Genomic DNA, 24880 nt, shown 5'->3' on the forward strand with positions numbered 1-24880 from the left:
TAAAAACATGTATGATAAAGGAAATATGACAAAATGTTTATTGAGTCTACATGGAAGATCTACAGGTATTCACTTATTTTATTCTTTCCACTTTCATGTATCTGAGATTTTTCATAGTAAACTATAAAGAAAAATTTCCAGTGAATATCTGTTGAACAAAAACCATAATGCCGATGTGATGCAATTCTATCTACATTACCCTTACCAACTAACTTCCAGAATAAAATGAAGTTTTATCTGCTTCTGTAGTTTTACTCATAAAAATGTGGCAACTGAAAGAAAAAGATCTACAATATGGCAAGTTAAAGGCCTACCATATTTTAACCAGTAAATATTATTGCCGACCTGCAACACTGGTTCTGCAATATTATTGAATCATAACCTAAGGTAGCTTGAACAAGCTTAGACACTTTTTATGTGATTAAAAGTTATGCAGTAATTTGAAAAAAATCATAAAACTGATAACCAATTTCCTTAATCACATTTCCAATAAGCCAAACTTCAGTAAAAGGATCTATAACTTAATACCTTGTTCTTGTCTATAATGAGCTAAAAAACCCCAATTACAAACATCCGAGGTGACTGATATTAGATAGAACTGGTTTTAAAACATGGAAACAATCTGAAATCTATTGTTCAAAACACCAGGGATCTGGGAACAAAGAAGGGAGAGAAATGTACTGGCTTGAAATTAAACTGTTTCAGAGAATTCTAACAAGGGCCTTGTCCCATTTACTAAACCATACTGCCTTTCAAGATGTACTCTACATACAAAATGAAACTGAAACACGACACGGGTAAACCACAAGTCCCCTTCTCCTAAAACAGACAGGGAACAGATACAACTCACCCCACTGGACAAAACCAGAAGGCATTCTTAATTTGGCAGCTCCCCATGACCAGACAAGGATTATAAGATCTTGCTTTAATTCTCCCATCTGTAATAATGGTAACAACTCATTTATTCATAGTTAGTCGAAGTGTGACTTAAACATGGTAAACCAAGCATTTGAATTTTTAGGTGAGCAGGTGAGCAGTTAACACTGAATAATATTTTAATAACTGTTCTTTTGATAATACGTCAACCAATTCCAAGGATCCATTTCTAGAAATGAAAGGACAACAACTGTTACTGGCCTAAGACAGGAGCTTCTCCTACTCAAACTTAACATTGATGCAGGTTTCTAAACACGAAGCAAAATTTTATCTCAGCAAGTCAGAAATGAAGATGTCAAGGTTTTCTACTTTACACTTCTAAAAAGCCCTAGGAAAAATTCAAACCAAGAAAGTAGTAAGCTGCAGAACTTATTTTTATAATACATATCTATAAAGATAAGATTCAAACTAAGATTTAAAATTTGTCATAAAGCTTTTTTTTTTTTAATGTTCATTCATTTCTGAGAGACAGAACATGAACAGGCGAGGGGCAGAGAGAGAAGGAGACACAGAATCTGAAGCAGGCTCCAGGCTCTGAGCTGTCAGCACAGAGCCCAACTCACAGACCGTGAGATCATGACCTGAGCTGAAGTAGGACGCTTAACCGACTGAGCCACCCAAGGTCCCTCATAAAGCTATTTTCAACTCTCTATTCCCTAGAAGGCAATGCCAGGTATACACATGGCTGTGACGATCTTTCATATGTTACATATATACACACAATAAGTTACATGCAAGATGGCTATACAGATAAAAATCACAATATTCAAGTTGTAAAAACTTAGGATCCTCTAAGCCAACTCCTTACTCGATATGTAAGGAAACAGATACCCAAGAAGGAAGTGAAAGACACAAGGTCTTGCAGCACTGAGCAGCAGAGAGAGCGAAGGGCGAGAACACTGGATGGTCTGCCAGGCAGTTTTCTTTCATCCTAACATGCTGCCCCTCCTCTACACCAACCTCCCAAATTAGGTCTTGAGTTCAAGTTTGAAGATAAACTATAAGTGAGAAGAGACAAGTGAATGGTTTGTCTTCTCCCTTAATGCCCCAGCATAAATAATTTTATCATGTAACCCAGTCTTCCAGCAAAGCAAAATCTGTAAGACATGTGATAAAGGTAAGAAATAACATTTATAAACCAAAATTTAAGGCATGGGAAGCCAAGCCTGAATGATAATGCTCCCAAATATGTAAATGAAAGAAAAAAAAAAAACAAACCCTTATCGTTCATTGTGGCAACACTGCTGGTTATCCAACCCAGTATCTATTCTTTCTTCTTTCTTTTTTCTTTTTTTTAACTTATTTCTACACCCAATGTGGGGCTTGATCTCCCAACTCATGGGTTCGAGCCCTGAGTTGGGCTCTGTGCTGACAGCTCCGAGCCTGGAGCCTACTTCAGATTCTGTGTCTCCTTCTCTCTCTGCTCTTCCCCCGCTCAAACTCTGTCTCTCCTTCAAAAATAAGTAAACATTAAAAAAAAATTTTTAACTAAAATCTTGGGGTGCCTGGGTGGCTCAGTCAGTTGGGCATCTTGGTTTTGACTCAGGTTATCAGCTCATGGTTCTTGGCTTCGAGCCCTCTGTTGGGCTCTGCGCGGACAGTACAGAACCTGCTTGGGATTCTCTTTCTCTCTCTCTCCCTCTCTCTGTTCCTCCTCCTGCTTGTGCTCTCTCTCAAAATAAATTAAATAAATAAAATATTTAAAAACTAAAAATAAAAAAATCTTTAAAAAATGGGTGCCTATGTTATTTATTTGTATATCTTTATATCTCCATGTTATGGTCCTTTTTGTTTTTATACAGAATTAAATAGAAGCACAAAGTTAGTAACAGAATCTAATAATTCAGCTCTTAATAGACCTCTTCAAGACAACAGAAATTGCTCTAAAGATACAGAAATGAGCATCTGTACTTCCCAGGTCCTCATAAGACCACACAGAATATTAACAGTGCTCAGGTTCAGAATAATAGAAGCCAAAGGTAAACTTACAACTTCTTCAAGCCTCAGTGTGGTATTGGTAAATTTTAAATTTTTTCAATTAAAAGAAATGTTTGAAATCTTTTAATTCTGGGGTGGCTCAGTTGGTTAAGCATCCACCCCTTGATGTCGGCTCAGGTCATGATCTCACAGTTTACGAGTTCAAGCCCCATGTCGACAATCACCTGCTTGGGATTCTCTTCCCATTCCTCTCTCGCTGCCCCTCCCCCACCAAAAAAAACTTTAAAAAAATAATTTTTTAATCCTGTTACTCTTCATTTTCTAAGAGCTACACAGTACAACCTCCTTTACCTGCTTTACAACAGAAATGGGAACAACTCAATACTCACCACTATGTTTCTATCAACAGTATGATTAAATAGAATAAAAAGCTTTGCATATAAAAAAAACTTATATCACATCTTACACTTTATTTTAAAAGACTGAATTCTGGCAATAGAGTCTAGTCTTCTCACTTGAAATAAAGATAACTGCTTTATGAATGGGATATTCTAACAATGGACCTATTGTCAACGGCCCAGAGTCAGCTCAGGGCCTGATAAAATAAAATTTAATGTAACCTATCCTGTAGCCCAAGAAGTAAACTGCTGTCTAATGTTTCCTCAGCTCCAAACAAAAAATGCAGCGACAAAAAAAAGTGCTGCCTTATTTCATCACGTCGACAATACACCATTATTTCATGACACCAAGAAAGAAAAAAGCTGACAAACACTACCAACTGAAAGCCATCTCCATTTCAAAGATGTGGAGATGTAGGAAAAAAGTCTTAGAATCTATATAACATGGTGTAAACTCTGGCATTCTTTACTAACATGAAAACACTTGCCATCTTCATGTTATACCAATTCCCCTTCAAGGCTAAATGTGTATTTATTTACCTGCTTTACTATATACTTCAATTCAATCTGATTTGAATATTTGATTAAAGACTAGTATTATGCCAACACTACACTAGGTACAAATAAAGCACATCCTATGACAACAACATGACAACTTCTCTTCATACATTTGTGAAGGCAGTTCTCAAACTGTCTGGTCTTAGCACCCTTCACACTTAAAAAAAAAAAAAAAAAAAAAAAAATCAATGACCCCAGGGGCACCTGGGTGGCTCATTCGGCTGAGCGTCTAACTTCAGGTTATGATCTCACAGTCGGGAGTTCAAGCCCCACATCGGGCTCTCTGTTATCAGCACAGAGCCTGCTTCGGCTCCTGTCTCTCCCTTGCTCTGCACTTCCCCTGCCCATGCTCCCTCTCTCAAAAATAAATAAAACCATTAAAAAAAAAAAAAAAAATCGACGACCCCAAAGAGCTTTTGTATGGATATTTACCATTTTGAAATTAAAAACATCAATTCATTTAAAATAATAAATTTTACACATTTTAACATATATCATTTTTATGAAAAATAATTTCCAAAACAAAAAAACAATTTAGCAAATTTCTTTAATATCTGGCTTAACAGAAGTGGGCTGGATTGTCCTATGTGCTTCTGCATTAAATCTGGTACATTTTGAATGTAGTTAGAAAAAAGACGAGTAGTTTAATAGACTTTTCAGGTCATACCGACATTTTCCACTGATACTACACCAAAACTTGACAAGTGGGTAGTTTCCTAAAGGCCAACTGCAATGTGGAATCTGGAACGGTACCAATGAACTTTTCATACTGTTAAAGTCCACTGGTCTACCTTGAATTTTTAATGAATCTTTTTTACCCAAGCATGATTTTCTATCATGCACTGGCCATGTGGAAAATACTGGTTCACAAACTTATACGGACCTTCCTAATGTTGACACATTTTATTACACAATATCAAAAAATCACATTTAATATCACCACTATCTCATCAGAAATGTAAGTATTAAACAACTGTCAAGCATGTGGCTGATAACAAGTTACCCAAAATTCTAATTTTTGGTTTAAGGCTTATATTTTATCATTTTATCATATATCATTTTATATACTAGCAGTTTTCCTTGGAGTGATGGGCTCGCTTTTTTTGGAGAAAATGTCTGGATCAAGTATCTACTTTCAAATACAAATGGCATTCCATAAAAAAACAGCTAGTTCGGTTGCCAACTCAAAATCACCTAAGTTGTTTTTTCTAGAAACCACCACCATACTTTCAATATGCAGGAAAGAGGTTTCTCATTTCATCACACAGAATATTAAAAGACACATAATTGAGGGTCAAAATTTACTAATGATCTTTACTCCTGATCAAGGACATGCTCAAGTGAACCTGCCTTTTTTTAACCACAGGCTTGTGGTGAAAGGCATGTTGATGATGACCACAGTTTAAGATCTGCTTCTCTCCAGCATGATTTCTGTACATAGGTTTCTGATTTTCCATACAGGTGCCAAAGTTTAGCCTAAATCAACCCAAGGACTTGGCAAAAACCTGTAGTGGATGTGCATGTGTATTTTTTTTTTTTTTTTAAGTTTATTTTGAGAGAGAGATAGAGCAAGGGAGGGGCAAAGAGAGAGAGGGAAAGAGAGAATTCCAAGCAGGCTCCACACTGTCAGTGCAGAGCTTGACGTGGGGCTTGATCTCACTAACCTGAGATCATGACTTGAGCCCAAATCAAGAGTCTGACACTTAACCGACTGAGCCACCCAGGCATCCCACCTGTAGTATATTATGTATCAAAATTCACTTAACAGGTGTTTTCTGAGCACCTACTTCATACGCAAAGTTAAATGTATGCCAAAAGGACAAAAGCATGAGAAACTCTCATTGGCTCAGGACCCATCATTCCTCTAGGACCTCAGCATTTCCAGTCAATCTGTGTAGCCCAAGATTTTTCATCCATAAAAAGTGAGCCACAAGGATGCGTGAGTGGCTCAGTCGGTGAAGCAGCCTACTTTGGCTCAGGTCACAATCTCACAGTTCATGAGTTTGAGCCCCACGTTAGGCTCTGGAGCCTGCTGCAGATCCTGTGTCTCCCTGCTTCTCTGCCCCTCCCTGGCTCATGCTGTCTCTCAAAAATAAACAAACACACACACACATACACAAATTAAAACCAAAAGAAGTGAGCCATAACATCTCAAAGCAAGGATGCCACAAAAATTGACTGAAATATACCAGAAAGAGGGGCGCCTCATGTGGCTCCGTTAAGCATCCAACTTCGGCTCAGGTCATGATCTCACAGTTCGGGAGTTCAAGCCCCACATGAGGCTCTACTTTGGACTCTGTGTCTCCCTCTCTCTCTACCCATCCCTGGCTCATGCTCAGTCTGTCTCTCTCTCAAATAAATGAACATTAAAATATGTATGTATGTATATATATATATATATATATATATATATATATATATATATATACATATACACATGAGAAATAGCACATTCTAGAACAAGTATCAAGGGTCAAGAAAGATACAGCTGAGGACTGAATGGGCCAGAAGTATAAAATTTAACTAGTCACTACTAAGGGACTTAAAAAAAAAAAATACAAAGATGAACTTGGAAAATAAGGAACCACTAGAATAGTATTATCTCTTCACTAAAAATGGTTCACCAAGGTGAATGGACAAACTGTGATACACCCAGACAATGGAGCATTATTTGGCACTAAAAAGAAATGAGCTATTAGGCCATAAAATGACACAATGGAAACTTAAATCCGTATTACTAAGTGAAAGAAGCCAATCTGAAAAGCCTACCTCCTGTATGATTCTAACTATATGACATTTTAGAAAAGGCAAAATTATGAAAACAATAAAAAGATAACTGGCTGCCAGGTGTTAGGGGAGAGAGGAATGAACAGGTGGAACACAGAATTTTCAGGGCAGTGAAAATACTGTGTAGGATACCATAATGATGGATATAAATCATCACACATATGTCCAAGCACATAGCTATACAACGCTAAGATGAATTCTGACGTAAACTACAGACTTTGGGTGATAATGATGTGCCAATGCGAATTAATCAATTGAAACAAATGTACCACTCTGGCAGAGGATGTTGACAATGGGGGAGGCCGTTCATGAGTGGGGCCAGAGGGACACGGGAAATCTCTACCTTCTCAATTTTGCTATGAGCCTAAAACTACTCTAAAAAAAGTAAGTCTTGATTGCTTCTTGTTTTCTTGTAAAGGCCCACCGGGTACACAAAGTTAAGAAAGTGAGCAAAGGAAACAAATATAAAAGAACCAGTTCAACATCTGGCACAGAGTCATCAAAGCAGTAAGATGGCCCTAAAGCTCCACACTACTGATTCTTAGCACCTACATGACATCCAAGTGCTAGCATTATTTAAGGCCAAAGGTCTAAAAGCACACCACCGGGGTTACTAAACCAATAAACGGCTGATTATAAACACTTCTGACTTATTTACCACACAAAAGCCCAGGCGTCCCCATAAGTTGATACATAAATTCTGAACTGTCCTCTACAATCTCAAAGAATGTGTAACTATTTATTACTACTACGTTTATAACTAGCAAGATATTTTCCATTAATATTCAATTTCTACTTTCTTCCTCGCTATTTTCAAGGAAGCCCCTGAGAGAGATACTTTGGCTTAACTTTTTAGCCCAGAAACCAAATGGGTTTGGCCAAATTTTAGTATCTCACTATTACTTTTCCAGAGGTCACTCACCCAAGAGCCTCAACTATAAATATACTCTGTTCAAGAAAAGAAATGCATTTTATATACTTTTATGACTTTCATCATCTGTGTTATTGCTAGAGAGAAAGGAGAAAGTGGCAAATACATCAACCAAAATAAAACTATACCAGGGGCACCTGGGTGGCTCAGTCGGTTAAGCATCCAACTCTTGATTTCGGCTCAGGTCATGATCTCATGATGTATGAGTTCAAGCCCCGTGTCGGACTCGGTGCTGACAGTGCTTGGGATTCTCTCCCTCTCTCTCTGCATATTCTCTCTCTCAAAGTAAATAAACTTGAAAACTTTTTTAACTACACCAAATACTGTCTAAGTAAAATGAGTTTCTCATTTAAAGGAGGAAGTTTTGGGGCGCATGGGTGGCTCAGTCGGTTAAGCATGCAACTTTGGCTCAGGCCATGATCTCATGGTTCGTGGGTTCGAGCCCCGCATCGGGCTCTGTGCTGACAGCTGAGAGGCTGCAGCCTGCTTCAGATTCTGTGTCTCCCTCTCTCTGTTCCTCCCCTGCTCGCGTGCTCTTTCTCAAAAATGAAAGAAAGAAAGAAAGAAAGAAAGAAAGAAAGAAAGAAAGAAAGAAAGAAAAGAAAGAGAGGGAGGAAGGGAGGAAGGGAGGAAGGGAGGAAGAGAAGGAGGGAAAGAAGCTTCAGGGCACCTGGGTGACTCAGTTGAGCATCTGACTTCAGCTCAGGTCATGATCTCACAGTTCGTGGGTTTGAGCCCCGCATCAGGCTCTGTGCTGACAGTGTAGAGCCTGCTTGGGGTTCTCTGTCTCTGTCTCTCTCTGCCCCTCTCCCACTTACACTCTCTCGCAATATACATAAACTTAAAAAAAAAAAAAAAACAATAAAAAAATGAAATAAAGGGGTAAGCTTCAATTGTTCAGGAAATTCTGCAAAAAAGAAAAAGTGAAATTCTAAACAGTTAATCTTCCCATAACTGAATTTCTGCTTAAAACTGACAACTACAATTATGTCAAGATTTTCACTGAAACTACAAATAGAACTGCTAAAAAGAAAAAAAAAAAAAAAAAGACATCAAAATGGTGAGAAATTCATTCCTTTTAGAATAAAATGTTTCTACAAGCCAAAATAATGATCTGCTGCTAGAATTAGTGGTTGATAAGAATATATTCTTCTCTCTTAAAAGTTAATTCTATAACTGATTAATAACAAGAAGCTATGCAGAATGTCATGGCATTTTATCAGTACTCCACCCTAAATCCTCTTTCTGGTCTAAAACTCTATTATAGAATTCCTTGACATAGGAAGCTTTTAACTAATACCTTTTCAGTTCACTCTAAGTTTCTCTTTATTTTCACATACAAAAGTTATTATAGATCTAAAAAGAGCCAAATGTACAGAGTTAAGCTTGCCATGCAAATTGTTAAATAAACAAATCCACCAAATCTGTGTGCTCCCAGACCACGGCCTCATATATTTACATCCCATTTCGTTTCCGAAAGCCTGTACCCCTTTACGCTTCATTCAAAATCAAATATAACTTCTGAACAAAACCTAACAACTTAGATTAATGCACTAATACATTATAATCAGAAACAAGGAGCAGGAGGATGGCGGTGGTAGAGGAGGACCTCGTCCCACGAACACAACGAGGTAACTATCAAATCATCCTTAACACCCCAGAAACTGACCCGAAGACTGACGAACAAACTCCACAACTAAAGGGAGAGAAGACACCACACCGAAGAAGGAATTTGAATAAAAAATTAAGTTTTAAAAAGTCAAAAACAGTAACTCCTTCCAGGAGTAGAACCCCCCCTCCCCCTGGCGCTCCTTAAATGTCAGCTACACTTAGTGACTCTCTTCCAAGGAATAGAATACTGAAGGAAAAATAGTAACTTTACAGTGGAAGAACCTGGCAAGCACCACTAAGGCCCAGTGGACCAAGCTCAACATCACCTGCGAGGTCATGAGGCATGAGGACAGATGTATGCCCCTCACACGCCCCCATGTGTGATGAGAAGGGCACTTCACCTCCGTGGTATTCCTTCCAAAACCCCAGAATGAGTTTGGCCAATTTTAAGTACCTTTACTATCACGAGGTCTAATGATGAGAGGAAAACAAATCAGATAAACTGAAATTAAGGAATACTCCAAAAACCACCTGACCAGTACTCCCAAACTGTCAATGTTACGTAAAACAAGAAATAAGTGAGCAACTGTCACAGACTAGAGAATACGAAGGAGACATGACCACCGTATGTGATGTATCCTGGATTGAACCCTGGAACGGAAAAGAACATCGGTGGAAAAACTGGTGAAATCTGAATAAAGCCTGAAGTTTAGTTTATAGTAATACACCAACCAATAATGGTTCCTAGTTTTGACACGTGCCATTGGAACACAAAGCAGCACAGGGGTAACTGGAACGGAGTGAACGGAAACTCTCTGTAGTATGTTTGCAACTTTTCTGTAAATCAAAAATCAAAAGTTTATCTAAAAAAATGTAAAAGCTATCAAACATCAAGGCAAAAACAGCAGAAAGTGAGAAAGGCCCATTACTTCCCAAGCTTTCTTTCATCTCAAGTTTTAAAAAATTAAGCATCCAAAGTTTTTACACAGGCTTAGCTGTCTGGGGACTCATAATTGGAATTACTGTAATATGGGGCAAAACTGATCCATTCCAGACACCCAGAGTTTAAATATCGATAAAACTGTTGGCAACTGGGGTGCTTGGCTGGCTCAGTCAGAAAAGCACGAGACTCTTGATCTTGGGGTCATGAGTTCAAGCCCCATGTTGGATACAGAGATTTTTTTTTTTTTTTTTAATGTTTGTTTATTTTTAGGACAGACAGAGCAAGAGCGGGGGAGGGGCAGAGAGTAGGGGAGACACAATCCGAAGCAGGGTCCAGGCTCCCAGCTGTCAGCACAGAGCCCAACGCAGAGCTCGGACCCAGCAACCATGAGATCATGACCTGAGCCAAAGTTGGACATTTAACCGACTGAGCCACCCAGGAGCCCCTAGAGATTACTTTAAAAAAAATGTGAGCAACTAAATTTTCTGTGAAAGGTATCTTCAAAATATCTAGAAAGCAATTAAAGAAATAACAATACAATATTTAAATGCTTAAGTACTGAACTGTGTCAAACTCTGATGGGATCCCATCCTGGCTCTGGGCATATCCTTTTACTCAAGCATATTCCCATTCCCCCAATTTACCTTTTAAAAACCAAAATATAGGGGCGCCTGGGAGGCTCAGTTGGTTAAGCGTCACGACCTCACGGTTGGGGAGTTCAAGCCCTGCATGGGGCTCTGCACTGACAGTATGGAGCCTGCTTGGTTCGCTCTCTCCTCTCTCTGACCCTCCCTCATTCTCATTCTCTCTCTCTCAAAATAAACTTTCAAAAAAAACTTTTAAAAAAATGTAAAAGCCAAAATATAATTTAGGTAATTAAATACATAAATTTTGAAAGGAACGGCATGCGGTCATTCTATGCTGATCAAAGCTTCTGTAAATCAGGCACTATTACATGGCTTATATTATTTTTTTAAATTATTGACAGGTAACATACAATTCAGATACCTCAAAAATATAAAATGTAATGCCATCTAATCTACTATTGTAAAAACACAGCAGAACATTCATATTAAAACTTAGTGTCATTTTTCATTCTTTAGGACTCTTGCATTCCTAAATGGGATTAGCGAAGGCATTAGGCTATACTGTTTTAATTCTATTTTTCACATAACAAATGTGACTACTAAGTAGCAAAACTGAATTAAAAGTCAGGAGTGGAAAGTAGACTCCTAATTTCAACTCTGGCTTCTATTTCTGACATCAATAATAAAAACAAAGTTACCAGAGTTTACTCTCTAAATTCGAAGCAATACAGCCAAGAATTAGTATTTCTCAAACTATTACTTAAAGCCACAAAGGATACTGCCTAGAAATAATACAATTATTCATTTCAACTCAAAGAGCCCTTATAGTCAGAAAGCAACCATTGCTTTGTAGTACTATTATTTGAATTCCAGGTTTTCTCCAAGTAGAAGAACATGCTAAAATCTATGTAAGTGTCATATCTACTGAAATTTAACTTTAATAAAATGTCATCAGAACGTCATAAGAGCTGACAAAACACTGTAGGAATGACTTTTGAGAAATAAAACAGCCAGAACTGACAGACTAAAATCCTTATGTTTTATCCAATGCATTCAAATAATAAGCCCAAATTTAAAAACATCCCAATCATACCCTAATTTGTAATTCTAGAAACAACTGAATTACTAACTCTGCTTTCCCATTAAGCAAATAGAAAGAGAGGCATCTGTGTCAATTACAATGATCCAGTTCAAAGGCTTGTGCAAATAGACCCAGTCACCCCCCAAAAATGGACAATAAGCACAAGCAGACAAGGTATGTATTTCATTAGCCATTCTTTGAATCACAAGATGCAAAGGAGCTAGAACTAAATCCTGAGAATAAGCTCCCACAGGGGTAGGGGACTATCCCCATTTACCTTGCCTGGAGAGCACAGGAGGATGTGGGTGATAAAGACCTCCAGACTTCCTACCTTGAGGACTTACTAAAAGAAAATAGAGTCAGCACTTTCTGAATCTCCGAAACACTGACCAGTTTGCATAAAGCCAGCTTAGAAACACCAAATTCTTCAGAGGCAAGGAGAGACCAGGCCCTTTGAAGTATAAGAGCACAAAATTCAGGTGTTAAGTTCCATTGTGTCTGACTTCACTGAGCAGGGTTAAGGCAAATCTAAGGCATAGCCTATTTTATGTTCAGAGGATACATAGCAAAGTTGTAAACTACTATGTATTTTTAGCATAAGTTCTAGTTTGATAAATAACTGCCAAACCGCACAAAGTGAACTAGGCCAAGTATACTCTAATTTCCAAACTCCTAGAAAAAAAAGGACCTGGCTTCACTACTACTCTCACTTAAGCTTGAATGTAAGATACTGTAAAGGGTCTGGAAATACCTTCTCTTCAAAGGTTTCTTTGTGTGATTTCCTGCCGGTGTGTTTCACTTTATTTGATTTCTAGAAATCAGTTCAAACTATAAGCTAGGAACACCACCAGAAAAAGAAAACACATACAAATTAAAATATATGAAATGAAATTAGTCTTGATGAGCCACTAATAGTCTTCCTGACATAACATAGTTTACAGGTTATAAAACTCTTAGCTAAATCTCAAAGGAAAAGCCACATTAATCACTAAAAGAAAGAACATGGTACCCAACTATTCTAACTAAAGAGCCTACGGAAAGACAGAAGCAAATAAGTGTTCTCAACTACATAAATGATGCGATACAGGTATACTCAAATATATGTCATTTGATAATCTAAGACCACATTCAAGACCTGCCTTTCTTAACTGCCAGGAGAAACGGGCAGCAATCCAGAGAATCAGACTAAAGAACACACTCAAAGGTCTATTTCCTCTCTTTCTTCCACCCATAAAACAAATCTGACTTAAAAGTATTTTGTTTTTGCTTCTAATCTCTAAGGATACAAACAGGGAGGCAAAAAATAGTTGTTTTCCCTTTATTCATTACGAAGATGGTGGCTATAGTTGGTAAAATTAACAGATTTAATCACGTCAAATTGTCTTGCCAAAATCAGTGATTTATTATCAAACATGTGTTATGTTCTATACATTTTAATATACTTTGAATATGCGAATGTGAATATAATGTGTAATTAAGCCCCCAAATCTCCAAGATCTGCATCATGGGATGATTTCATTGTAGAAGCCTTGTTTAAATTAGTGATCTGACCAAGTACCAATTCACAGCTGTGGGACCATATATAAAGGCCATATAAAACTGACCATTTGTTAATGAAAAAAAGTAAACCGTTTCTTTCCTTTGGAGTGAAACAAAAAGGGTTATGTAGTTTCAGGCTTTGTTGCCAGGGAGACTTACTAACTTATATACAGGTTTAGATAAATAGCAAAAGGGTACTAAACATTCAGTAGTCTGTAAGACCATAAAACAATATAACCAACTATATTACACCCAGTGATCTCTTAACGAACACAATTCTACCTGAATCATCTTTCTACCGGTAACCACAATGGAAAATGTTCCCCCAAATACGTGTTTTTAAAATTAATCAACCTTCCTGAAACTACGTAATATAACATCAACTGACTTAAAAGCAATATCCGGATAACCAGTTACACTGGCACCATTTGGACAAAACAACTAAATTTATTTTCACTAAGCAGAGTAGTAACCCAATTGCTTCTGAGGTAACACGAACCAGGCACACTCTGTATCTTATTTTCTATTTATATTACCTCAACTAAGATTTTACAATCCAAGAAACCTTGAAAAGTGTACGTGATAAAAACACGATACGTGGGAAAAGAAACGTTTTGCCTAAAGCTAAAGAGAAAATGCATAACTTACAACATTAATAACAATTTCCCATGTAGAGAATATCTCTTACTTTTTATCCATAATGCCTCGCTAAAAGTGGTTTACAAGTTAGAAACCAAGCAGTTGAACGAAAGACGTAAGATTCCATTCCCGGTCAATTAAACAATATTCTAAATCCCTAACTATGGTTCCTCCAAGTGCTACAGCCCAGGTACCTGCTGTGGGCCCAGGGACAGACTCACCAGCCATGTCTGTCTCTCCAGGGGATGACAAAGTCCAGCCAAGCCTCTCCCCTTCATATGGGGTTTCCTACTCCTCCCTGACTTCTCTGCAGGACCAGGTCAAAAGATCAGCAGCAGCACCTGTTTAAACCTCCTACCTCAAGCCCTGGATGCCTAAAAAGCGGAGGAAAGCAAAAGGGATCCTTCATCCGCATAGAGCTGCCCTGTGGGGCTTTCCACCACCTGGCTCTAGAGGTGCCAGCCACGGCAGCCAGCGCGAGCACCAGCCTGCAAACAACCAGACACCCTGCGCCAGCATCTGGTGAGGTGCGGAGAAGAAGCTACAAGAGTACTTGCCCAGAAAGCGTAACATTCTCCTAAAACGGGATACCCCAGCCCACCGGAGAATCACTAACGTAACAACAGTCTCTCAAAAGCACACGCTGACTTTTCTGTGTTTTCAAAAGGTTTCCACAGTGCGCTTCAATTACATTTTGGCAATCCGAAAATAATTCTCTAACATACATACGTGCTCAGAGCGCCATCCTGGCGTCTGACAACTGAACTAAAGGTCTACGCGCTGAATAAATCGTCATTGACTCCCACCTGAAAGAAGTATAAACCAGGAGGTGGTCTTTTTTCTTGTTAGGCAAGTTAAAGTTCCAAGTGCCAGGAATATGTTAATCGTGTAAGCAACACGCATAAACACCTATAAATTCAAATGCTCGTAATTTATCAGAAAGAGTGTGATGACAACCATTACAAACCAACACCAAATTTTCTCATAGCAATGTCCATCAACCTATCAAATAATTATACGGAACATCAAAAACTTAAAAAACAAAAACCTATTTTGTTAAAAAACTAACTTAAAAAAAAAATTCCAGGAAAACATATTAAGGGATACCCTAACTCTTAGAATCTGTTTTCAGTTCTGCCACGGAGTTGCCAATGGTTTCTGAATTTAGTCCATATGAAAACTGAAGATACTATTCAGACCTCAACAGAGTCCTACATAAATATTTGTAAGCTGCTATAAATGTAATTGGAAGTGCTAAGCAAAACTAATGTCTAAAAAAAAAATCTTATCAATACTTTACAAAAAGAAAAGGGTACCATCAACAAAAAGTGTGCTTATCTTTTCAGAAAAGCAAAGAGTCTTACTAGCAGATGCAAAAATAAGTTATTTGTGACCGTAATCCCTGAAGTACCATGTCAAAGGGCCACAAAATTTTCACAATGAAAACTTAATTCACTAATTTTGAATGGAGGAGAGGGAAAAACAGTTACTAAACTAGCCTTGACAGAGTAAGGTAAGAAATCAGTGCTTTCAAATCATGCTATTTAATGGGATTCCTTTAAAATACATGTCTCAAAAAAATAAATAATAAAAAATACATAAATAAAAATAAAAATAAATACATGTTTCATGTCACAATCTTAATGTATGTGAAATACAGACAATCAGTCAAAATTAAATGCAGGCTATCTGTTAAAAAGTTAAGCACCTATACCTACCCCATGATTCAGCTATTCCATTCCTATATGTTTACCCAAAAGAAAAGAAAACATCCATAGCAGCTTTGTTTGTAATAGCTCCAAACTGGAAATAACCCAAACGCCCATAAAGAGGAAAATGTGTAAGTAAACAAATTGTGCTATAGCTTTACAATGACATACTACTCAGCAATGAAAAGAACATGGTAAATCTCAAAATATGATGAAAGAATTCATATAGAAGTACATACTCTAGGGGCGCTTCAGTGGCTCAGTTGGTTAAGAATCCAACTCCTGATTTCAGCTCAGGTCACGACCTCACTATTCAGGAGATCAAGCCCTGCATCAGGCTCTGTGCTAAGAGCACTGAACTTGGTTGGGATTCTCTCTCTCCCTCTTCATCTGCCCCTCCCCTACTTTTTCTCTCACACAAAATAAATAAACAAACTTAAAAAAAAAAAAAAAAAAGAGGGTTTCTTATGGGAACACATAATTGGGTCACTTAAAAAAAAAAGGACTTACTCTATAATTACCTTTATATAACATTCTAGAAAATGCAAAATAATCTATAGTGACAGAAACCAAATCAATGGTTGATTGTGATGATAGGCTTCATGGGTGATATTTCTGTCAAAACTTATCTCATTTATCATTTTTAAATATGTACAGTTATTTTATATTATACCTCAATGAAAAGCAGAAGGAAACGAATTCAAGATATCCCAACTAATTCTGTAGCTCTTGCCAGTCAGATCTAATCATGAATGTATATATTTAATATACCAACTCACAGTAGGCACTTTGGCAAGTACAAAAGTGTCCCTAATTTAAGGATCGCCATTATCACTCACACTCACACAGACACACCCACACACACACCATATAAAACAAAGAGATCAGAATTCATTTGTCATCACTAGGACAGGTTGATTGCTTCACTGCTGAAATCACACCAACTAAAACACAACAGAACAAAATGAGAGCAGAGTGAGTGTGGGGCCCCAAGATTTTTAATTAAATATTTTAATTCAAATGATTACCTTCTTTGATCTAGAAGAAAACAGAAAAAAGAAATTATTTTAATTCAAATGGTTATCTTCTTTGCTCTAGTAGGAAACAGAAATAATCCACAAGTACAAGAAAAGCCTATGTACAAGATGTTAATTTCAATCTTATCACAGACAAAATGCCAAAGAATTAAATCAGTGGCACGGGCACGGAATGGCATATTACATGATCTATTCATTATGTTTGATATTTTTAATTGGGGGGAAGGGGGAAGCTGCAAAAACTATTAAGCAAAAACAGAGCACATACATACAAGATGATCAACAGGTTGAAAATAATATATGGGGGAGAGGGGGAGACTGATAAGAAAAAACACCATCATGTTAATATTTGAGGACAATGGTTCTTAAGCTGTGGTCCCTATTGTGGACCAACAGCATCGAGATCATCTGGGAACCTGTTAGAAATGCAAGTTCTTGAGCCCCATTCTAGAACCACTGAGTCGGACAACTCCAGGGCTAGTACCCCAGCACCTATTTCAACAAACCCTCCAGGTAATTAAGATCACACTAAAGTTTGAGAACCACTGTATAAAGGATAGGATTATGAGTGACTGTTTTCTTCCCCCTTTTGTAACCTATACTTTCCTCAATTGTCTTACTACTTGCAAGATCCAGTTTTTTCATTAAAGTAGTTTACTAAAACGTACACTGTGGGTCTATAGTTAAGAAGCTATTATACCATAAGCACTTTTGCAGGTCTGAATTGCAAGCCTAAAAAATCCAATGATTCTTGGGGCACCTGGCTGGCTCAGTCAGTGGAGCATACGACTCCTGATCTCGGGGGTTGGGAGTTTGAGTCCCATGCTGGGTGTTGAGATTACTTTAAAATAAAATCTTTAAACAAAATCCATGATTCTTAGAACCATCAAATCTGTTAAGAGTGAACAAGATACTAAATATTACATATATTTGTATATATACGTATACACGTGTACACACACACACACACACACAACACAGGTCAAGGTACTAGGCAAATTGCACAACACTAGGAAAACAACAAATCCAGGTGTTTCTAACACATGCATACAAACAGGGTTAAGGGACTTTTATGGGTCACATCTGCAAAAGATTTTTCTCCCCTAAAAGCTGAATTTTCAGGCTTGTGTGTAATTTACTAGAACTGCACTGCAGGACTCCGATGTTCTGAAGCTGTGAATGCTTACTCATGTAGGTTCCTGCTTAACAAAAATAAGTACCAGTATGTTATATTTGTCACCAAAATCTAGGCAGAGAAGACAAATTCAGAACACTGGGAGTTGCCAAACCTTTAATTTCTAGCTTGAAGACCATAAAGCTGTTCCACCTTCCACCTCAACATCTCACAAAAACAGAGTCCACAGGAAATAAAAGCAAAACACAGGTTCTCTCAACTGACACTGGAGCTAGTTAAAAGATTACAGAATCGTCTATACTCTGAGCACAAATTAAAGAGTAACAAAGACTACTAATTTAGGGATAGAATAATTACTGATTAACAACAAAATACCAAAGCTGATGTCAAAGGGTTAAGCATTTTAATGTTTTTGTTTCCATTTTCTTTTAACATCTACCTTTTAAATAATAGGAATATAGCACCCCATACATCCCATTGCATAAAATTCACTTTTTAATCTTTCTTCTCCTTGAAAAGTCAATTCTGAAAGTAAATACAAGTTATTCAAAAAGCTGATACATACAATGCTGACCTACTATAAACAGCTCTACTTTGGTTTTGTTTTTTTTTTTTTTTTTAATTGTTTAACTGGTTACATAAGCATCATGACCACCCACACTGAATTTTTCACTACTAACCCCCTAGCACCAAACCCGGCATGAAGTGGGTGCTCAAACATTTTAGGGGGATGAACTTGTTCCTGAAAGCTTCTGAAACCCTAAAGCAGACACCCTGGATTCTGTAAGGTTTCACTAAATGCTGCTAATGAATTTAGTAAAAGTCACTGCCCCTTTCTATCACGCTTCAAGCTTTTGTAGGGAAAACTTACATTTGTACCATACTTTTGAATCCCTGCATGAGTCATTTAAGTACATCTAAAGTGGCGGCATATCCTATTTTAAGTTGCCACAACTCCCTCTGAAAAAGGAGATCTTTGAAAACTTAGTATTATAAAGTAAATTCCAAAATCTCACACCAATAACAAATACAGGGCATGCCAAGTCCCCATTATTATCAGATTCACTTTTCTGACTTAACCCTGAACACTTATTTCTTGTACTCTGAGAGGTCAGGTTTTCCTCTTTTCCACCCCTTGAAAATACACTTAATCCTGTAACACCACTCACAAGGCGTCCCGGGCCCCTACTTCTTTTGTATATAAACACTCTGGTCACACACTCCATCAGCTGTTTGGTAGCTCCACCCCTCCTCCTTTTCCGGGTAGTAACAGAGCAGCCAATGAGCTGTGAGGAGCTGTGCCTGAGGCCTTTTCCCTGCATACGCTTTTCCAAAACAAGCAGCTCCAGCCTTCAGCAGGGGCCACTGGTTCACAGATAAAAGGATCACCAGGCTGTGCAACAGGGTGAGACGAGTAACCCCCACCAACAAGGAAACCCGTGTAATCTGAGCTGTTTGTTCCTCCACCAGGGAGAACTTAAACCGATATTCCTTTAGGGCAAATCACGCTTTAAGGTCACCAGAGTCCCAGTTCTCAGACAGTCTAAATAATCAGCCTGGGTTTGGGTTTGAGATGGAAACCTTAACGCTTGCCAGGCTGGGAACAGCACGGTATCACCAATCTACCTGACTTTGCAAACAAATGGCCACGCTATCCACGACCATACCACAGGATCTGGGCTGACTGTAAGTTTTTTGATTGGGACAAATTCCTACAGGACCCAGAAGTCAGTACATCAGTTTCTAGGCTCCTGGAGAGGTTTGCACAACCCTCAGCAAAGGATCAGAACAGAAACAATGAATGAGTCAGAGTTTCAGAACATAATCGCCCAGCAGATTATTAAGTGCATCGGTGCAAAACACTCACTCCCTGCATAACTTGAGAGTCAGCTCTCCTCCTACCAACCCGTCACAAAAGAAATTGCACCGACTCCAAACAACAACCAGAGACAGTGTCTCGGAAAGAACCTAGCTAGGTGGTGGAAAGCAGTGGCCAATTAGTTACACATCCCCTTCTCTCCCTACCCCCACACCACTACTTTCCTACTATTATAGGTTCCCTGCCAAGCTGTAAATCGTGGTGGCATAATTACACTCAGGAGACATCCAAAAATGGGCTGAAACAGGAGATTGCAATGAAACCAGCTATTGGCCTCCATACCAAAGAAATCATCAAGGGGCACTGAGGGGCAAAAAGCAAGTACATTCCTTCAGACCTTCTCTACTTCCTCTCCACCATCTTTCATTTTCAACCCCGGCCCTTTCACACAACTGTACTAATTTTAATAGTGGGTTGGGAAATTTTTCCTTAAATTTTTGCTAAATATACCTTGCTCAAAAATTATGGGCTCCATTTGGGCCTACTAATGTGAATTCAACAGAGAAAAGAGGCCACAAAATCTCTCACCCCCACCACACACATGCACACACAAAAGGAAATACCAAAATTTTAACTTCCAAACTACGTTAGACCAGAAAATAACAAACATGAAACAAAGATAACCTCTGGCTTTTAAGTCCCGAGACTGTTGTCCTCCTATCTCAGAGATCTATGATTTTAAAGCGCCTCTGCTTTCTTTTGTCAGAAAGGAGGAAGGTGGGGAAAGAACAGAAGGCCAATGCATCTTTGCCTTTCTTCATCTTCTACTAAAAATAAGCTATGAAATAAGCCACTTAGGGGAAGAAAAAAGAGAAAGACACCCTGCTGTTCTTTGTCTGTTTTCCTCTCCCTCTCCACCCCCCACACCCCGACTCCTAAATGCGGTAATCATTCTAGATGCCACAACTACTAAATGAACAAAAGGCACTGTATGGAAAAGGCATCAGGTCAAGTTAGGCCTCACCCTTTATCCTCAATCTTCTAAAAATATATGTATATAATTTGAGACACTGACATTGATCAAAAACAGCTGGAATTCTCTCTCCACCTCCATCCCAATTAAACATTAGGTAGAAATTTGCATTAGGTGTGACAGTAACTCTCAATTCAGGATAAAAATAACTCAGATGCTGCCACCATGTCATTTCCTAGTTTCTAAACAAAAATAAAACCCGAAACTGCTTTGTGTAAAATGAACACACAGCCATAGTTACAAGTTTTCCTGCAACATTATGAAAAGCCAACATTACTGGTATCATTCACACGTTTACAAAACTTAATCACAGCCACAAACAGCTCAGGAAGAGTCAATTTCACTTGTGCCTAGACATGTATTTGGAACATATATTTTATTATTTGCTCCTCTCTGTAATCCCCCTTCCCACCACCCCAAAATTCTGAACTTCAAATACTAAAACTTAGTAGTTTTATCTACTGTTCCTAATTTCTGGCTAAGTTTTCCCGAGTGAGGAGAAAAACACCCTATTCTTGAAAAGATTATGAAAAAAAAAAAAAAAAATCTCTTGCCCAGGCAACTTCTCTCCCATCCCCCACTTCTAAACCAAATACAAAAACTACTTCTTAAAAAACTTCTGAGAATTCCATAACTCAGTATTTGACAATAATCATCAATCTCTAAAAAGAGGGAAAATGTTCAATCAAAAACAGTAACAAATAAAAGGAAGAAAGAAGGAATTCACCTGAAGAATCTAGCCAAACAACTTGAGTTATATAAACAAAACCCTGCAACAGGGGGAAATGGTGGGGGGATGGGGGTGAGGGAGAAAGAGAAGCAGGAGACAGGACTTTTTAACTGCGTTTCACACACCACCACTCCCCATCCCCGGTTCCCCTTCTCCCCAGGGATTAGGTGCTCAGAACACTGGGCTCGTTTCCTCTCTCTCCCCCAACCCTCTAAATTACCCCTCAAAAATTTTCTCCATTTGTCACAGGAACCTTCGCGAATTTCTCTAGCTGGTCACGAAATAATCAGTCTGGACTCCAACCAAAACCTCTGCCTGAAGGGCCCTTATCAGTTATAGCTTTCCCACTGCCACCTCCAGAGTACATAAAGTTGGGGGGTGGGGTGGAATAAAAGGTGTCACTTGGTAAAATCAGGGCAGTTATTCCCCCGAGAACCTTACCCTCATAGACAGAGTTTGCTTAAGTGGCCACTACAGGGGCTATTTTGTCAAGGAGATCCTCTTTCTCTCCCTCCTCCAGCTGTCATGTCCACAATATGGAGGGTGGCTTATGGAGGGCCTGGGGGTCCTCACTGCATACAACTATGGGTGGGACAGGCTTTGTCAGTGAAAAGAAAAACCGTGGGGTTCTTCTAGGGACCAGAGAGCTTAGCAGGGGTCTCTGATTTAAAACACTCAGAGCTCTTTATTACAAGAGGGGGCACTGAGCAGACTACTCTTCCTAATATAGAAAGGAATTAGGGATAAAGGAGGTCACTTGAGTTACCCCAGTTCAAGAAGCACAGTGAGTGGAGGGAATGGAGGCATCTCAAGAAAGGAAGAAAGGCTTCACTCTCGGGAATTTCTATCACGAGTCCCTAAATCCAGAGCGAGCAAACAGGAGAGACCCTGAGGTGGACATGGTGATAAAGAGAGAGGTAGCTGGTCCTGCAAAAAAAAAAAAAAAAAAAAAAAAAAAAAAAACCAAAAAAAACCACCACGTCGTCTTGGGAATCCAAACGTCGTGGAGGAGAGTCACGGGCAAAGGGGGTGCAGAACAGCGAGAAACAACGCACGTTTCGGGGTGCTGCAGATAAAGGGGGAGCTGGAAAGGCTCTCGGCTCCTGGGAGGTGCCAAGGAGCCGCCGTAGGCACTGGGGGGAGGGAGGAGAGGAAGGGAGCCTCGAACAGTGGCCTGGAGTGCCCCAGGGCCCCTGCTTGGGTTTCAGGGGTGCCCTGGGCTTCCTCACACAGCCCCCCCCCCTCGACAGCCCGAATCCCCCCTCCACGAAGGATACAGCTTGACCACGTCCGTGTCCATCCGCCTCTTGCCCGGACTGGGGGATGACATGGTGTCGCCGCTGCCTCCCCGTCGCCTGCGCCGCCGCCGCCTCTCTCCTTTCCTCGGCCCGTCTATCACGGGCCCCGGGCCCCGGCTCTGAGGAGCCCGCGGCCGCGCCGGCTCCTCGGTGGAGGTGGCAACACCCCCGCGATCCTGTCCGGTCCCGTCAGCCGCCGCCGCCGCCGCCCCCCGCACGGGGGAACACCGGGCACTGTCCGGCCGAGTGGGGGTGGGGACCCCGCGGCGCCCGGCTCGGGCTGCCCCTCTCCGGCTGTGGGTTCCGCCGCGGCCCGGCCCCGGCGCTACTCTGCGCCGCGCGTCGCTCCCTCCTGCCTGCTCTAGCTCGCTCGCCTGCTCGCCCGCTCACCCTCTCGCCGGCTCCCTAGCAGCCTCCACGACAAGCGGACGACTCCTGCTCAGTCGGCCTCTCTACCCCAGCCTCGCTCTGGGCGCCGTGACGTCACCTCTGTGACGTCATCTGCGGGGCGGGCCCGGCTGGCGAAAGGGGTGGGGCGCCGCCGCGGCGTGGACTTTCCCGGGGGGTTCTGGGAGATGTAGTTCCTCTTTCTCCTGCCCTCACAGCCCTGTGCCCCCTCCCCCAAGTCCCCCGCACGCTTAATCGCTCAACTGCCAGTGACGTTATCATCATCACAAACGATAATAGTAAATAATGGCAATATTATTACATGTGTGTGTTTTAGTGTAATAAACTTCCTTCTCACATACACTGTTAAAAGGCTGTTTATTTGATTTGAAGTGGCAATTCCTTGGATAGGCACCAAAATCGGAAATTCCCACACCAGCAGGTTCTCTGCCCTCTGCTCCCTTCTTGGATGGAGAGAATCTGTCTGCAGCGATCGTAGACTACAGCAAGGTCTCCTCGGAGCTTGCAAACCAGGGTTCGTTACCTTCCACATGGAAAGGGCCACTACATCAAGGATTAGAATGGAGGCAGCGAGCTGGCAAGACCAGAAATAATTTGGTACGAGCATCCTTACCCCACGGAGTATGAGGTAATTTCACTGAGGGAAAGACTGATAGAAGCTGAAACACCCCCAATGTGCTGTAGTTCAAAGGACAGCGATTGTTCTGCCCTCCGAACTGCTATACTAACCCTGTATACTCTGTGATTCGTCCAATAAATATTTACGGAGCACCTACTATGGTGTGAATCACCCTGCCGGACATGAGGGTATCACGGTGAACTAAGAAAGACGTTAAATTTACGCAGTCCTCCCGATATGGTCGGCGGGTGTAGTATGTCAGCATCACCTGGGAACTTGTTAGAAATTCAGGCTAAAGCTTCACCTCAGACCTACTGCATTAGAATTTGCAGCTTAACAAGGTCCCCAGGTGATTCCTGTGTGCGGGGAAGTTTGAGAGTCACTGCTCTACAAAGCACCCTACAAAGAAGCCTTATGGAACCCAGGAGTCGACCAGGCAAAGGGAGCAGGAGTGATCTAGGCATCTATGTTTATATCACATTTTTGCTGCCATCTACTGTATTTTCAAAAATTTGTATCTATTCCCTTGTTCCTATGAATACACTTGTACTGTGTCAGACCCCGTGCTGTGAGTTGGGTCTCCTTACATTAACCTCTCTCTCTCTCTCTCTCTCTCTCTCTCTCTCTCTCTCACACACACACACACACACACACACACACACACCTGGGGCAGCAGCAATCAGCTAAAATTGAACATTCTTTACTCCGATCATTCCATTCCTCCAAAGGACTAGTTGTTTGTGTGCATGTGCTAAATGTACATAACATAAAACTCGCCATTTGAACTACTTTAAAGAGCACAATTCAGTGTATTACATTCACAATGTTGTGCAACCATCACTACTCTCCCTTTCCAGAACTTTTTCATCATCTCAAGCAGAAACTTCATACCCATTTAACAACAAATCCTCATTCATTCTCCACTCCCCCCAGCCCCTGCTAACCTCTACTCCACTTTCTGAAAAAGTCAGGCTATTTTAACTGCTTCCGAAAGGGATACGTTGGTCTTTCTGACTGTACATAGCAATTCTGTCAGAGGGAGGACCTGTCTGAAGGAGATTTCTAACTCCCTTCAGGTGACCACTTTGGTTTCGTTGTCGTTGTTCTTTTTTAAATGTTTATTTTGTATTTATTTTTGAGAGAG

The 24880-nt window shown here is 40.1% G+C and overlaps 1 protein-coding gene across 4 annotated transcripts in view; it reads right to left on the bottom strand.

Annotated features, from left to right (window-relative positions):
• Positions 1 to 23201, bottom strand: part of UBE2H (ubiquitin conjugating enzyme E2 H) — a 102756-nt gene extending 79555 nt beyond the window's left edge. Inside the window, exon 1 of one of the 4 annotated variants that reach the window (XM_060633149.3) lies at positions 22689 to 23201. In XM_060633149.3, coding sequence (XP_060489132.1) covers positions 22689 to 22741 — 53 coding nt within the window. In that variant the 5' untranslated portion in view covers positions 22742 to 23201. Of the gene's footprint in view, positions 1 to 850; positions 6191 to 22688 lie in introns of those variants that run through there. The other 3 variants (XM_060633147.3, XM_060633141.3, XM_060633146.3) reach the window with 3 other exon arrangements.
• Positions 23202 to 24880: the final 1679 nt, after the last annotated feature.

This window comes from Panthera onca, chromosome A2, assembly GCF_046562875.1.
Source record: "Panthera onca isolate mPanOnc1 chromosome A2, mPanOnc1 haplotype 2, whole genome shotgun sequence".
In the NCBI taxonomy this organism is placed as follows: Eukaryota; Metazoa; Chordata; class Mammalia; order Carnivora; family Felidae; genus Panthera; species Panthera onca.